This window comes from Daldinia caldariorum (genome assembly GCF_022478825.1).
Source record: "Daldinia caldariorum strain CBS 122874 unplaced genomic scaffold F4812scaffold_2, whole genome shotgun sequence".
Classification (NCBI taxonomy): Eukaryota; Fungi; Ascomycota; class Sordariomycetes; order Xylariales; family Hypoxylaceae; genus Daldinia; species Daldinia caldariorum.
In genome coordinates, this window is record NW_025953038.1 from 2,776,121 (window position 1) to 2,790,085 (window position 13,965).

At 45.4% G+C, this 13,965-nt stretch overlaps 3 protein-coding genes across 3 annotated transcripts; all 3 read left to right on the forward strand.

Moving 5' to 3' along the window:
* Positions 1–248: 248 nt before the first annotated feature.
* F4812DRAFT_415549 (uncharacterized protein) lies at positions 249–2,197 on the forward strand. The gene is made up of 3 exons (XM_047932985.1): positions 249–352; positions 408–1,476; positions 1,548–2,197. Exons 2-3 carry the CDS (start codon positions 750–752, stop codon positions 1,964–1,966), a joined length of 1,146 nt encoding a protein of 381 aa, XP_047794121.1. The 5' UTR covers positions 249–352; positions 408–749; the 3' UTR covers positions 1,967–2,197.
* A 332-nt stretch (positions 2,198–2,529) lies between these two features.
* Positions 2,530–3,961, forward strand: F4812DRAFT_415551 (RlpA-like double-psi beta-barrel-protein domain-containing protein-containing protein). Its single transcript, XM_047932986.1, has one exon. The coding sequence runs from the start codon at positions 2,892–2,894 to the stop codon at positions 3,708–3,710; it is 819 nt and encodes a 272-aa protein (XP_047794122.1). The 5' UTR covers positions 2,530–2,891; the 3' UTR covers positions 3,711–3,961.
* Positions 3,962–7,393: 3,432 nt separating this feature from the next.
* Positions 7,394–9,484, forward strand: F4812DRAFT_415558 (general substrate transporter). Its single transcript, XM_047932987.1, has 4 exons — positions 7,394–7,428; positions 7,498–8,816; positions 8,881–9,099; positions 9,155–9,484. The coding sequence occupies exons 2-4, from the start codon at positions 7,672–7,674 to the stop codon at positions 9,408–9,410; spliced, it is 1,620 nt and encodes a 539-aa protein (XP_047794123.1). The 5' UTR covers positions 7,394–7,428; positions 7,498–7,671; the 3' UTR covers positions 9,411–9,484.
* The last annotated feature ends 4,481 nt before the right edge of the window (positions 9,485–13,965 follow it).

The following is a 13,965-nucleotide window of genomic DNA, read 5'->3' on the forward strand; positions in this document are numbered from 1 at the left end:
AGAGCACAGGCTTTGCACTTCCTCGTAAAAGCATTGTCCTGTCTAGGGATAATTACAGTTAAATAGTTACCCTATATATTTGATTCGCCTTCGATCGCGACCACTCGCTATTATCTCTGCTTCCATACAGAGCATATCATCCAACCCAACTCATGTGAGATCACCGTCTGCTCCGAGATACTTCCGAGACACTATGGGCTCATACGTCTCGATTGTCGAGTGCAAGGCAATTTATAACGTCACCTTAGATTGCTCTATCAAGAATTCTACCGTGGATGGAGCACCGTCCACAATGATAGGGGGTTATACCAAAGGGCAATTTCCTGGAGATCCGGATATCGCCGGGATAGGAGTGCGTTTTACATCTCGCCTCTCCCAATACGCCGCTTAAGCTTATGTGAATATAGATCCTTGGGGTTTTTGTTGCTGTTACCTCGTTTGCAATATCTGCCGGTATTATATCGATAATATGGCAGCTAGCGAAGACATTCCATTGGAAGACGACCCATAGTGAAAAGTAAGGACACAAACTTCTGTAGATTCGTGGAGTACGTTTAGCTCGGCTAACATGCCTCTTATCCAGACAGAAGGTAGAAACGCGGCATCATACAAGTTTCTCTGACATCTTAGAATCACTGGTCCTTGCCTGCAGTGACCAGCAGGTCTTCACGGGAGGCGCATACGCGCTCACACTTCGATATTGGAAAGGCTGTACAATCTCGGCCTATCACTATAACATCGTTGCGAATATGATGCTGCTCACCTGCGCTACTCACCTGATGTCGGTCACCATCGTCAGAAACTATTGGAAGTTTCCATTTCTAGCCCTCCTCCGCGTTATCATAATCACCTCTGTTTTCACAGTCACAGGGTTGCTTATGACCAACCAAAATTCAAACGCGATCATGGCGTTTCCAACTAGTATACCAGATGCAACGGAAACTAGGAGTTTGCTCTTTCTCCCAGCTGCTTGTTTCCAGGCCGGAGAGAATACGGCCTTGGAAACCTTCAACGAGGTAACCTCAAGCGCCCGTACGTTTTTCAAGGATAATCTTGCTCGGTCGACACCACGCAACAAGGTCCAAGGCTGGAACTTGTATATAATCACGATGCTCTTCTATGGGGCAGCCATAATTGCTGAAGTGGTTAGATTCTTTCGACGGGGCAAAACGAGGCCCGGCTGGAGAAGTCACGTCGGCAGTAAATTTCAAAAGTGCTGCGGCCTCGGAACACTCGCAAGGAGGCTCTTGCAGTATATATACTCGGCTTATCTTGTACTTGGTTGGATCCTGAGTTGCGCCGTAGCCGTTATCTCAACACGGTATATATTCCAACTTCGGAAATGGGTCGATAGGTCGGGATGGATTTTGCTGGTGAACAACCAGAACCCGGAGAATGACGCCAAAAGCTTTAGCCAGCTAGTTCCTATACTTTCTAGCGTATTGATCGTTTTCAGCTTCGCTCAGATTATAAGCGGTATGCTATGTCTCTCCCCCCTTTGGCGTATGTCGCTTTGGTTCGTGCTCACCCAGCCCTTGCGCCTCTAGAGAAATGCACAAACCATAATAACCGCACACATGCCGGCGATGAGATGCCAACGCAAGCGGGCAAGGTTGAATATCTCGGCCCTTCTAGGTACGATATGGTACCTCAGTCGCCGCAACAAGTTGGTAGAGATGGTCGGTTACCCTGGGGACATAGCCCAAACTCCAGTGGCGTCCAAATAGTCACGCCGCTGCTCAGCGGTAACACATATTCCGCTACGACGAAGGCTTTTCATTATAACGTCTCGCCAGAACGGCCAGCATTTCCTTCGCCGCCATTTCAGTCGCAAGGCCAAACCCGGGATATAAGCCCGGCTTCCTCATGTAATGTAATTGGAAGTTCGCATCCTTCTTCTGAATTGTTGCCGAGGCGACTAGATGAGCCAGAGAATAGCCGTGGGCTTTGGGTACGGCGTTCTTAAGGTCAAAGAAGAATCGTCGTCCATCCTGTAACAGGTACTTAGGTAGCTTTAATTATAATCACGTCGTAGTTTGAGGGGCGTCCAGTATTCTGAAAATGGCTCTTGTTCTCGAATACGTATTCATTTTTTTTCTTATGGACAAAGTTGTAAGGGTTGATACCTACCCAAGTACCTAAGGTAAAGATGTTTGTAGATGAGGTACCTAAGGCATTGTATCGTGTAATATGATAGGTCCAATACAACCTTACTCTCTTACATAAAATATCCCTTGCAGATTTATGTTAGGTATGTACAATATAATACCCCTTTTTACAGGCTTAGGTGGACAGAGTGGCTGCATTGAAACCCCTGCATTTGTGTCTTCTTTTTCGTGTCAGTCGTACAAAACACAATCCACAATCCACAATAGGTACGATACACAATGCATTACACAAAACGAAACAATGCAATTAGGTTAGGTACCTGTATCTAAGGTATTTCCCCGCATCCTTCCGTCTGCGTTCAAAAACCAACCCCGCCAAATAACGAAATGCAAATGCTTCCAACGTTATATACCAGGTAGGTACCTCTCATCACGTTATTCCGTGTTGTTCCCGTCGTTGCTTTTTATTCCACTCTTTTCTTTTTTCCTATTGTAATAACATCCATCCACCATCCACCAGCTTGAAATCACCCCATCTGCAAGCTTGATACTCTCCATCTTGCTTTTAGCTCAGATCAAGATGCTGTCTCACTCCTCCACAGTTGTTTTCGAACACATCATTTAATTCCCCGTCAGAGAGTATTTGTCCTTTTGAGGTTCTTAGCAGCATGAAAAAGGGATTCTATTACAGGCATCGCTAAATAACAGCTGACAGTAACTTTGACACCACGGCATATCTCTCTCGTTATCAGGCCGTTCTGGGCTATCGATGATCTCGTCAAGATGACAGACCACGGTGGAGATGCCCCAACTACCTCTCCGCCAATATACCAACTTCCGGAATGGGAGACGATAACCCATCCCCCCAAGCCTCGTCAGTCGTTGTTAGGCCGTATTCTTCCTTCGAGAGGTGATATTCTAGACGAACCATCATCTGCTTCAGCGCCACGGCCCACAACCGCCGATCTTGAGCATGCCAAAGAAGAGTCTGGTCGAGCGTCTACGCTCCCAGTACATACTTCATCCACCGTCGGGGATACTACTTCAAGACCCAAACTCGCTTTTTCGTTGCGCAGACGTTTAGATTCAGTGCTTCCTCCACATCGAACTTACTTCGGACGTTCGCGACGCTTTCTGCTTCTTTGCGTACTCCTACCTCTAGCTATCTTTCTCTTTGTTCTTACCCCGCTAGCCATCGGCCTGGGCGTTGGCCTGTCGCGCCGCTCGTCTAAGACCCAAAACTTACCTCTTCCAAACAACAAGAGTGTATTTACTGGGGACTTGACGTACTACGAACCTGCCCTAGGTGCTTGTGGCGTACAGTCATACAGCGGTGAGAATATCGTGTCCGTATCTCACACTATCTTCGATGCCGCGAGTCAGGGGTCTGATCCGAATGCGAATCCGCTTTGCGGGATGAAAATTAGAGTCACGAGGAATTTCGTCGAAGCCGGTATAGGGAACCGGAGCGTGGATGTCACTGTGGTGGATCGATGTGTCGGCTGTGCGGCTACAGATCTAGATCTAAGTCCCGCCGTGTTCGAGCAACTGGCACCCCTAGGTGCTGGGAGGGTGGTTGGTAGTTGGGCGTGGGTGAGCTAAAGTGCATGCATGTATGAGATCTGATTACGAGAGATGACGGGCATAATCTCTTCTGTTCTGAGGGCGTTACGTGTAAAGGAGTTCGGCTACGGGTGGCATATTATACCCTTTCCGCCTGGCATAATTTCGGCAGATGTCAGGAGTGTACGAGTGATCAAGGTACAATTTAAATTAAGTTGAGAACAAATGAAAAACGTATACCTTTAATGATAATTCGCCAGAGTACCTACCTAGGTTAAGTAGGTATCCAACTACCTACAGTAATTCATGAACCGGTTTGAATCTCTACACGTACTATGGTGTTATGGGTAAGTAAAACCCCTGTCAAAAGTAGCACGCTATAATGTGGCATATGCGATAACTTTTAACGTATTAATATTAGTATATAAATATCTTGATATTAAGACATATTATGTAAAATCTGATTAAAACGCTAGATTCCTGATTGTTTAAGGATTATTTTGATATATATTTCATCTATAAAAAGTGCAAGTAGGAATTCTTCCTTTTTTTCAAATGTTGAATGTATCTTTTTAACCCCCTGGTCATACTAGTCTCAATTTAGTATGGTGGCTTTCGCAGCTTTTTTGTGCGGTACTTGAAAGTGTCGTTTTACTTTAGCCTGATACCATAGTAGTCGGCTAAGATACGAGGTATCCCTCAAATAAAAGGCCCGTGCCGAGACTTTGGTTCCGTCTGTCGATGATCATTGCCATACTTATTGGGCCATGCCACTTCTCTATACCATGTAATACCGAAGTTTAACCTGCAGCAAATCTTGGCACAGGCTGAAGATCTTGACAGGGGTATGGGGTGGGTTTAGCTCTGGTAACTTGAGCTTAGAAACACCAAAACAACAACGAAAAAAAAGAGAAAAAAAACGTACAACACCGGGGATTCGCTGGTCGTCACCGACCCAACTACTAATCCGGCGGTATGCAGCTTATCTATGGGAGAGCGGACGGGATCCCGAGTTTTCTGCATCCTATGGTCGTACGTGGAAGTCAAGTCTTCTTTTTTGCCTTATAAGTTAGACCCTGTATTCTAACGTTAACCCCTATTCCATCCGGCCAAGTCCAAACATATCATAAAGTTTACTGACCAGTTTCAGGGAAAAGCATACTCTCGTCAAAGCTTTAAGTAAAAATTAAGTTGGGGATTAAGTTAGAGGTACCTGATTCACTGGCCATGATATAAGCTTATCCAGTGAGGATTTCATAGAAAGTTTGTTGAGTCGAAACCATCCGTGCTAGAAAGGAAAGGCTGGTTCAAACTTAATCAGGGAGTTACGATCAGACCTGCTGTCGTCTCTTGTCTGCAGTAAAAGCTAATCATAAGACCAGATTCGGTTCTTGATGCTATATCTAAAGCGGACATTCCTATCTACAAACGCTTTTTTTTTCAAGCCTGTTCTTCACGTTTTTAAGGAAGCTCACACGTTGGGTTGATTCATAGAGCAGTGCTTTTGGTACCTATTATCACGATACGAATAGGTTCATTGACGCCTTGATAAACACCAAATCTCTTTTTAAGGCCTGCTGATTTCTAACCTAGTTCTAGCCAAGACTTTTGCGAATATATGGCGAAATGTGTTAACGTACTCTTTCATTGAGCCAGTATTACGATCAACATTCGCTTTAACGTATTTCGGAAAGTAGGCATTGACAATATTACGACGGGCTTCGTCCAAATCGAAGCAGAAGTGGGAAACTTTGACTCTTATAAGAACAATGGCTTCGAAGCTACTCTCGCGGGCCAAAACGTTATGATTCATTTTGGAACTACGTTTTTTATCTCTCGCGAACCGAGTGAATATGGTTTTTAGCTACTCCAAGCCGAAAGCTCGGAACCTCAATGTAGGCTTTCACCATGGGGCACGCTTTCAAAAATACCTTTGAAAAGGGGGTGTCGACAAGACTATCGAGCGGACGAGCAATCTCTTGCGGGGTGTACCTTAGACGAAGTATCCCCACGCAAATTCGTGGGAATGCACGTGCAAGAGAGAAAGTTTATCATCTGGGACGATGAGAGACAACTGATTTTTTTTCTCTCGTGCCATCCGAGTAAAGCCAGCTTCCCCTTTAACGAGGGTCTAGAAGAGACCAAAGCAAATGAGAAGTAGGAACATGATTCTAAGAAATCTAACTATTATGCCGAAGTAGCAACACGTGCCCCATAGAGAAAATAAACACGCGAGGCGTAAGAGGTACCTAAGATATGAAACGGGGACATCGTCAAAGAGTGAGGCTACCCGAACCAGGTTTACAGTGGATAACTGTCAGGATCGCCTGTGTATTGTACCAGGTGGGATAATTTGGCTACTTGGTACCTGATAACGTTTGTAAGAAGTTGCCAGTGCCTCCGAAAATTTTACGTGCTATCTGCATGTACATAGCTAATTCCCCAACTCTCCCCCAGAGGAGATGGAGATGTGATCTAAGTTGGGGCTATTAATGAGGAGAGATGGAAGCCCCAAGCCCCAGCTTTGTTGCTTACTCTTGGATAAAGTTGAAACGGATGAGGGTACATTGTATTTCTGCATAGCATGAACGTTCTCCCCCTTTTCAAGTCCTAACATAGAAATTAGCCCCAAGTCTTTAGGGGAGGGGTATTGAACTTTGTGGAATAATTCTAGATAATTACCCCCTTCTTTCAAATAGATCATATAAAGATGTATCTCGTGACCAAGCCGTGGGGGCCGCTTAATAAGAAGGCAGTGGGAGATGATGATACAAGATCCTAAATCTGAAGGGGGGGAAAAGTGGAATATGAGATGAGGAAGAGAAAAAAAAATTAAAAATTAAAATAAAAAGAAAATTTATTAGGTACTTCCCACTTTAGAAGTTCTGGATCAGAGAGAACGCCGCAATGCGACCGGAGAAGACTGTGGGCAACCCGCGGGGTCTCCATACAGACGTGTAGTATAATGTTTGGTAGTATAACACTACCGTACCACCGTCGTTTCAATATCACCCTGTCGTCGTGCGGAGGTGAGTGAGGATGATGCCTTTTTTTCGTTTTTTTTCTTCCATCGTCACCTCTTCATCTCGGCGACGGTGAAAATTGGAATGAGTTTTGTTGAACTCGAGACCCAGGGCAGAGCCGCTTTTGCTCCACAACAGGACCGACTCGGTACTTGCTCGGCCACCCTAAAAAGTCCCCTTAACTATTTCTCATCCAATAACGCATTGTGATATCCTCGTATGCGCGAGATTTATTAGGAATAATAAGCTGGGCTGGCTTAATAGGGCTCTCCTTAGGGTAGGTTTTGGTGAGGGTGATAAGATCTAGAATCCTTTAGGATGAATTCATCAAAACTTCCATCAACTTTCGAGAAGTAAGAAAGTTGCGAAAATATCCCGCGCGCAACATAGGCTTTTTTTTATTTATTATTATTTTATGTCCTACTTACTGCTAAAGGGTGACAAGGGGGAGGGATCTCGGTGCCCGGCGCTCGTTAAAAAAACTAACGAAAGGCTAGAAAAGTCGGATCCGCCGGAGAGCGGCTCTGTCGGGACCAACCGCAGCGGAGTGCTCAGTATCTATGTGTATGAGTGCTCGTGATGGGCCCATATATGTGGGTGCGCTATGGTTCCATCGGGGCCGCCGATCTAACCTTGATAACTATCCCCGACGTAAGTACTCGCGCGACACGCCGTCACGAGTCCGATGGGGTGATGACGCAGTGGGCGCGTCTGTGGGTGAGGTCAGGGGAAAAGTAGGAAGTTTAGTCTTAGTTTCCATTTTGTAGTAACTTAGGTAGTAAACTAACTAGAGTTTCTTCAAGGTTTAAAATGAGCCCGTCGACCATGCCTTTATTAAAAGAGCACTTCCTGCATACCCCAGGCCCCCCAGGCTTATCCCTCAGCTTGCAACTCATTTATCCTCATCTTTACTAAATCATCATTGATAGTATTCACAATCTACAAGGCATCATACCTACTTAGGTAGCCAATATAGTATGCCGTTCTTAAAACACCAAACCGACCAGGTGGAAGCACCAAATGCCGGTGCTTCGGGCTCGGCAAACCCTGCTACCAAGCAGGAGCAGAGCGGCGAAGCCTCTGCGGCGAAGCAACAACGAGTGACCTTCATGGCAATCTTGCTCGGTGTCGTTGCCAGTATAGGAGGTTTCATGTTCGGATATGTCAGCGGTCAGATTTCGGGTTTCTTCAACATGCCGGATTTCGCCCGGCGTTTCGGCGAAAGGCAGGAAAACGGAGAATACATCTTTGGAGCGGCGAGGCAAGGAACGATTGTCGGTCTCCTCCCAGTCGGATGCTTGTTAGGTGCTTTGATTGCCGGACAACTCGCAGATATCATCGGCCGTCGGTTAGCTATTTCTGTTTCGGCTCTGTGGTCCTGCGTTGGTATTGTTATCGAGATCTCGTCCGAGACCGCTTGGGCGCAGTTTGCCGTCGGTCGTCTGGTTACCGGTGGCTCCATCGGGGCTCTGTCTGTCCTCGTCCCTATGTACCAGTCCGAGAGTAGCCCGGCCATAATCCGCGGTATCCTAGTGTCAACATACCAGCTTTTCATCACCTTCGGTATCTGGACCAGTTACATGGTCGACTGGGGCACTGCTGACATGAAATCGAGCGCTTCGTGGCGAATCCCCAACGGTATCGGCTTCCTCTGGTCTCTCGTCCTCTGTGTCGGCATCCTTGTTCTCCCTGAAAGTCCCCGACACGCTTACCGCAAGGGCCAAGAAGAAGAAGCACGCAACACCATTGCCAAGTTGGCTGGTGTCGACCCTCAGCACCGCAGCGTCCACGACCAGATCACTGAGATTCGTGTAAAGCTAGAAGAAGAGAAGGCTAGTGGTAAAGCTAGTTGGTTCGAGATCTTCACCGGACCCAGGATGCTTTACAGGACTGTCCTTGGTATTGTGCTTCAGGCCGGTCAGCAGCTAACCGGTGCCAACTTCTTCTTCTACTACGGAACAACCGTTTTCAAGTCCACTGGCCTCAGCAATAGCTACGTCACTCAAATCATCCTCGGAACAGTCAACGTCGCATGTACGATCGCCGGTCTATACGTCGTACAGAAGGTTGGACGTAGAAAGGCACTTATCGCTGGTGCTGCATCCATGATGGTTTGCTTCTTGTAAGTTACTCCCTGACCACTTAAAGTTTCTTGTTTCTCTTGAAACTAACTCGTATCGCGATAGCATCTATGCCTTTGTCGGTCACTTCGCTTTGGATTCGGCCAATCCCCTGAACACCCCTCAAGCCGGCTCGGCTTTGATTGTATTCTCTTGTCTCGCCATTGCCGCTTTCGCTACTACATGGGGACCTCTTGTATGGGCTGTTGTAGCTGAACTGTATCCTTCTCGATATAGGGCTCCTTGCATGGCTTTAGCCACTGCTTCTAACTGGTTCTGGAACTTGTGAGTATAAGTCGTCTACGGTCTAGTAAATCTAGAATGCTAACAAAGGTCACAGCATGATTTCGTTCTTCACTCGATTCATCACTGACGCAATCAACTACTTCTATGGATTCGTGTTTGCTGGATGCTGCGCTGCTCTCATCGTCATCGTCTACTTCTTCGTTATTGAGACTAAGGATCGAAGTCTGGAGGAGGTTGACACTATGTATCTGCTCCACGTCAACCCTATGAAGTCAAGCCAATGGGACGGCAGCAAAGTGCCAGAAGGAGTCACTGAGGAATCAGCTCATGAGGAACACGCCGAAGTCTAAAGGTTAGGATAAAATATGAAACTGTAAATGGTAGTGTTTAGGCTACAATAATTCTAATTCGCACATATCATAAATGCCTACCTAAGTTAATGTTACGGTACATTCATTCATTTGAGATTTGTTTTTGCTACAGGATAATTGTGTAAAGTCCATGCTATGACAGACCAGTTTCGCCTTCTTCCTACTTTGCTCTATCACTTTCGCACTGTTTACCTACATAGTAACTATGAATTTGTTGTGGGCCGGATAGTATTTCACAAGAAGAAAACGTGGGTAGGGAAAACTAGAATGCTAGAAGGGGGGGGGGAGGGGTGTAAGGCGAGGCTAGGTAAAGCGGGTTATCTCGAAATACAGGATGCATGTAAGAGGGAAAAAAAAAAAAAAGATTAAGTCATGTTAGCGTCAAGTGTTCTAATTAGCAATGGGGCACCCGGAAATTTGTAAAGTCTCAGACGGTCACGAGCTTCTTCACAAACCAGCTATTGAATTGTCCCCCCCTACCTAGGTACCTCTATGTGTGAACTACCTCTTAGATCGGCGACTTGTCTCCCGAGTACATAGCAATAGTTTTGTAATACCTGTAGCAACCAACTCTTTGATAGCATCCAATAATTATCCAATAATTAACAAATAACTTAAAAAGTTCCTATAGTATCCAACCGGATAACGCTTAACCCATCAACCCCCCTATTCGTCAGTTCCAGTAAAGGTTCCGACCCTTATTGTTTCCAGTTCACTTTCCCGACTATAGCCTTTATCAGTTCCTATTTGAAGGCTCAGTCATCCAGAGTTCCAACGCGTAGTTGCTAACAATCTGCTGCTGAGATAGATATTCGTGTAGGTTCATACGAGTGGGTGTCGACACTGACATATCAATCTCTTCTATGCGATCTTGAATGTCAGTAGTAATGTCTCTCCAAATCGTGCGATTTGAATCGTTCGCAGACTGTTGGCTGGAGCATGTTTGTGTGTTAGGAGGATAGGCGTTCGAACACGTATCATGGGTCGGTCGTTTGCTATCGCTATCACGACATGCTGTAGGATTGTTGAACTCATCGGCCTGCCTAAATTGTGGCTTAGGGTCGTCTGAGCTATGAATCGTACCAATATGGTCGAGGTCCCTCTGTAGCTTGTTTTGCACTGATATGTCAACAGTGGCTTGTCCTTTCTCGTCGGTTGCTGGGGTCGTGCTGGTATTATCGGGAATAAGCTGTTCATGGCTTCCCTGTATGTTACAGCACTCTCGGCTCGGTTTGCCGGAGAGAATCTCCTCCACAGGATTAGTCTAAGTCAAGTGATGATGATCCCGAATTCCTCAACTTACAGCTTGAACAGACATGTCTACTCTCGCTCAGAATCTGCCTCAACTCATAGTATCTGGGTCTTTACTATCAAGTCGCGAGTTTCCCCAAGCACCATGCTTCTGGTGCAGTTCTCGAGGGTATTTATAGTCCTTCATCTCCTAAATACATTTGTAGGTTTAAGGAGATTGTCATAAACATCCCTAACCTCCATGTTTGCGATATAAATGTGATAAGTCATATCTCATGTAGTATTCGATCTGATAATCTTTAAAAGAAATGGCGCGTCCTTTCCACGCCGTTTTATCCCTGCAATCTTACTGCAATTACCTACCTAGCTGTAGCCCCTATCGGGAAGCCGATGTCAGCAGAACATATTTTTCATGGGGTCAAAGTGATTTGTTCCATGCATATCTGCGGGTTTGCGGCCGGTAGGCTCCTATATCGACTAGGGAAGATGAAGTTATGATAAAAGGGTTATAGGTGACGGGATACATGTGGGAAACGGGGTTATTATTGGCTGTTGCGCGAGTTTCGTTGGGGATTGATAAACCTATCGTCACATTTGACTTATGCCACTACCCGCCGCGCCTTCGGGTTTGTCATGATGCTACCGAAATGTTTATCCAATGCATGGCAGGTGTCAATGCCCTGTACAAATATCTACAAGCTGGAATACTCGGCCAATTTCTCCGTTCTCGAGTACGGTCTAGTCTCCTGTTGATGTGTCACATGGACCATCTAAGAAGATAGGCAGATATTGACTAGCATGGTCTCTTTGCAAATTAATGGAAGGAATACTTATCGAAATTGATACCAGGCGATGCTTTGAACTGTTGGCTCTTCCCCTTGCTTAATATTTATATACTAATACTATACATCATCCGGCAAGATAGAAACTCGATTAAAGGAGATCTGCATTGCGTATGAGGTTAACGTAGCAGTCAAACAACTCGGACGAGATAGGGGAAATCGGCTAATTTCTGAGTTATTCTGCATTTTTGGCTTACTCTCTAGCTCTTTTGACATGAATCCTTCGAGCACATGATTGAAGTACAATACCACGTTCCAGCATGGGAAAAGAGACGCCATGTTACGTGTACGGATCGCCGATGGGGTTACCACATGTATCCTTACAGGATGTATAAGAGTGAAAATTCGATATGTCTTCATAGCCGAAGTGGCTCCATGCTAATGCTTTGGGACATTAGTACAATATGATGCTTCTTATAACGACTGAGGAAATCTGATATCGAGTCACATCGCTAGGTATCCTGACTCAAACGTGTAGACTCTTTTCTGTAGGGCTTAGTACCGGACCAATTCCAACTCGACAGGACAAGGACTTTGAGGTTGAGGCGATAGTTTGACAAGTAAAAAATGTAAATAACTTGTGGAGTTATGCGTTTAGGTAGCATGGTCCAAAATGCCGTAATATGGAGGAATTGATGCAGCAGCCTTGGCCCTTCAGTACTATCACTATGCACGAGCAGGCAGATATTTCAAGCAGCTGGCCAGAAAAGGGGGCATGCCGTAGTTCCTAATAGGTAGGCTGTTAATACTAATCATACTTGGTACCTAGTCTTCGAGATGGGTGAGTAACGCGCGGAATCTCGATCGTAACTGAATATTCTCTACCTAATGCTCGTAGATTTCCCCCTTTTCGTATTGGCCTAAATTCTTGCAATGGTCGAACGCCCTTCCTCTAATTGAACAGAGATATCCCGTGGAGGCTGTTTTCTATTTTGGCCTACATGTAATTTGTGAATATCTCGGCTTTGCTAGTCAGAATATGGTCGTCTAACATTGTCATGTCCAAGGAGAAGCAAGCCATACGCAAATCTGCTGTTGGTACACTAAGTACTGAGATTTACCAGCTACCGATTTAAAGGCCGACAGTGTTGACAGACCGCTAGGATGAAAACCATAAAATTAATCCTGATCATCTGTTACACAGCATTATGCCGCCCCATTGGTTGCGTATGAGACCTGGCATGTAAGAATACAATCGTTAAAAGCCAAGGTGCCGATCTAATGTAGGTGCTGTATCAGCTGACGGGACGCCAGACGTGTCTTTTTTTTGTTGCTGCCTAAGAATAAGCATACAATTCAGGAATCACTGGTGCGTTCGAGGGGGTCCCTGTACGTGAGTCAGACATGAAATTGCTTCGTAAGGCTGTGGTAACGCGACTGGGAGAAGTGAATTAAGCGATACCAATTTTGTCGGAGGAAAGTATTGTACCTAACAACAGATACGCCCGACGTCAAGGAAGTTGGGGATCATGGGCTGGTTGTGTTAGAAGCTTTGTAATCTAGGTAGATTTTTAACAAATCCAACGCCTGCTTTTCCTCTTGGTGTTTTTCAAGTCTCTCTTTAGGGCATCGAGCAGGATAATCTCAACAATATCACCCATACACATCTACGATCTATGCAAACTGGATAGACAATACAATCTCTATCAAGGCCATGATACATACAAGTAAAATACTTGAAGCAGAAGTACACTCAGCTCCAAAGACTTGCCTTGGTGAAGGTATTAGTACATACGACCCGCAGACCGAAAAGGAGGCTTGGAAACAGCCGGGATCCCGAAGCTCGTTTGTCCAGCCTCGAGAAAGATGAGCTGCAGAAAGTCGGGCTGTTTGGCTGGGAGGGGAGAGGGGCTGCGTCGTATGCGAGTTAGGTTACAGTACAGAGTTTACGCCCTGCCACCGCCTACCCTTTTATTTCCTTCCATCAGCCGTCATACTCCTGAAACCGCATCTTGAAAGAAAGATCGAGCCAGAATATTCCAGAGACTCGCATATTATTTTATAAACGGAGCAGTCTATTACTCGTTAATTATCTCAAGTACTTGTTTTCCTATACAATACCTACTTAGGTTAGGTACCTAGGTAAATACAAGTCGTTCAATAGGTATAATACATCTAAGAAGAAAGAATGGTGCTACTTGTAGATTGATTACCTTGCCAGTCTCTCCAGGCAATTAATCCCAGAGAACAGCTGCGTGCACCTGTCCACCAGGATCAACACCTGGTAGTAAAAAGATACTCCTATATACAAACCCATGAACTACGATTTTTCTTACGGACTTGTCATGATACCTTGGGTACCTACCTAGGTAACCAGGTTGCCTTGATAATCATGTCATAATGATACTAATCAGAATTCCAATAATAATAACAATAATATATGTAACACTCTGCTAGCAGCGACCGGCTTGAAGATAGGTATATATTTTCGCCCGGATATC

Excerpts from the sequence above, each read along its gene's own strand:
- F4812DRAFT_415549 (XM_047932985.1), top strand. The coding sequence starts at position 750 with ATGATGCTGCTCACCTGCGCTACTCACCTGATGTCGGTCACCATCGTC. Across the intron at positions 1,477-1,547 it reads CTTCGCTCAGATTATAAGCG|AGAAATGCACAAACCATAAT; the intron begins GTATGCTATGTC and ends TTGCGCCTCTAG.
- F4812DRAFT_415551 (XM_047932986.1), top strand. The coding sequence starts at position 2,892 with ATGACAGACCACGGTGGAGATGCCCCAACTACCTCTCCGCCAATATAC.
- F4812DRAFT_415558 (XM_047932987.1), top strand. The coding sequence starts at position 7,672 with ATGCCGTTCTTAAAACACCAAACCGACCAGGTGGAAGCACCAAATGCC. Across the intron at positions 8,817-8,880 it reads TCCATGATGGTTTGCTTCTT|CATCTATGCCTTTGTCGGTC; the intron begins GTAAGTTACTCC and ends GTATCGCGATAG. Across the intron at positions 9,100-9,154 it reads TCTAACTGGTTCTGGAACTT|CATGATTTCGTTCTTCACTC; the intron begins GTGAGTATAAGT and ends CAAAGGTCACAG.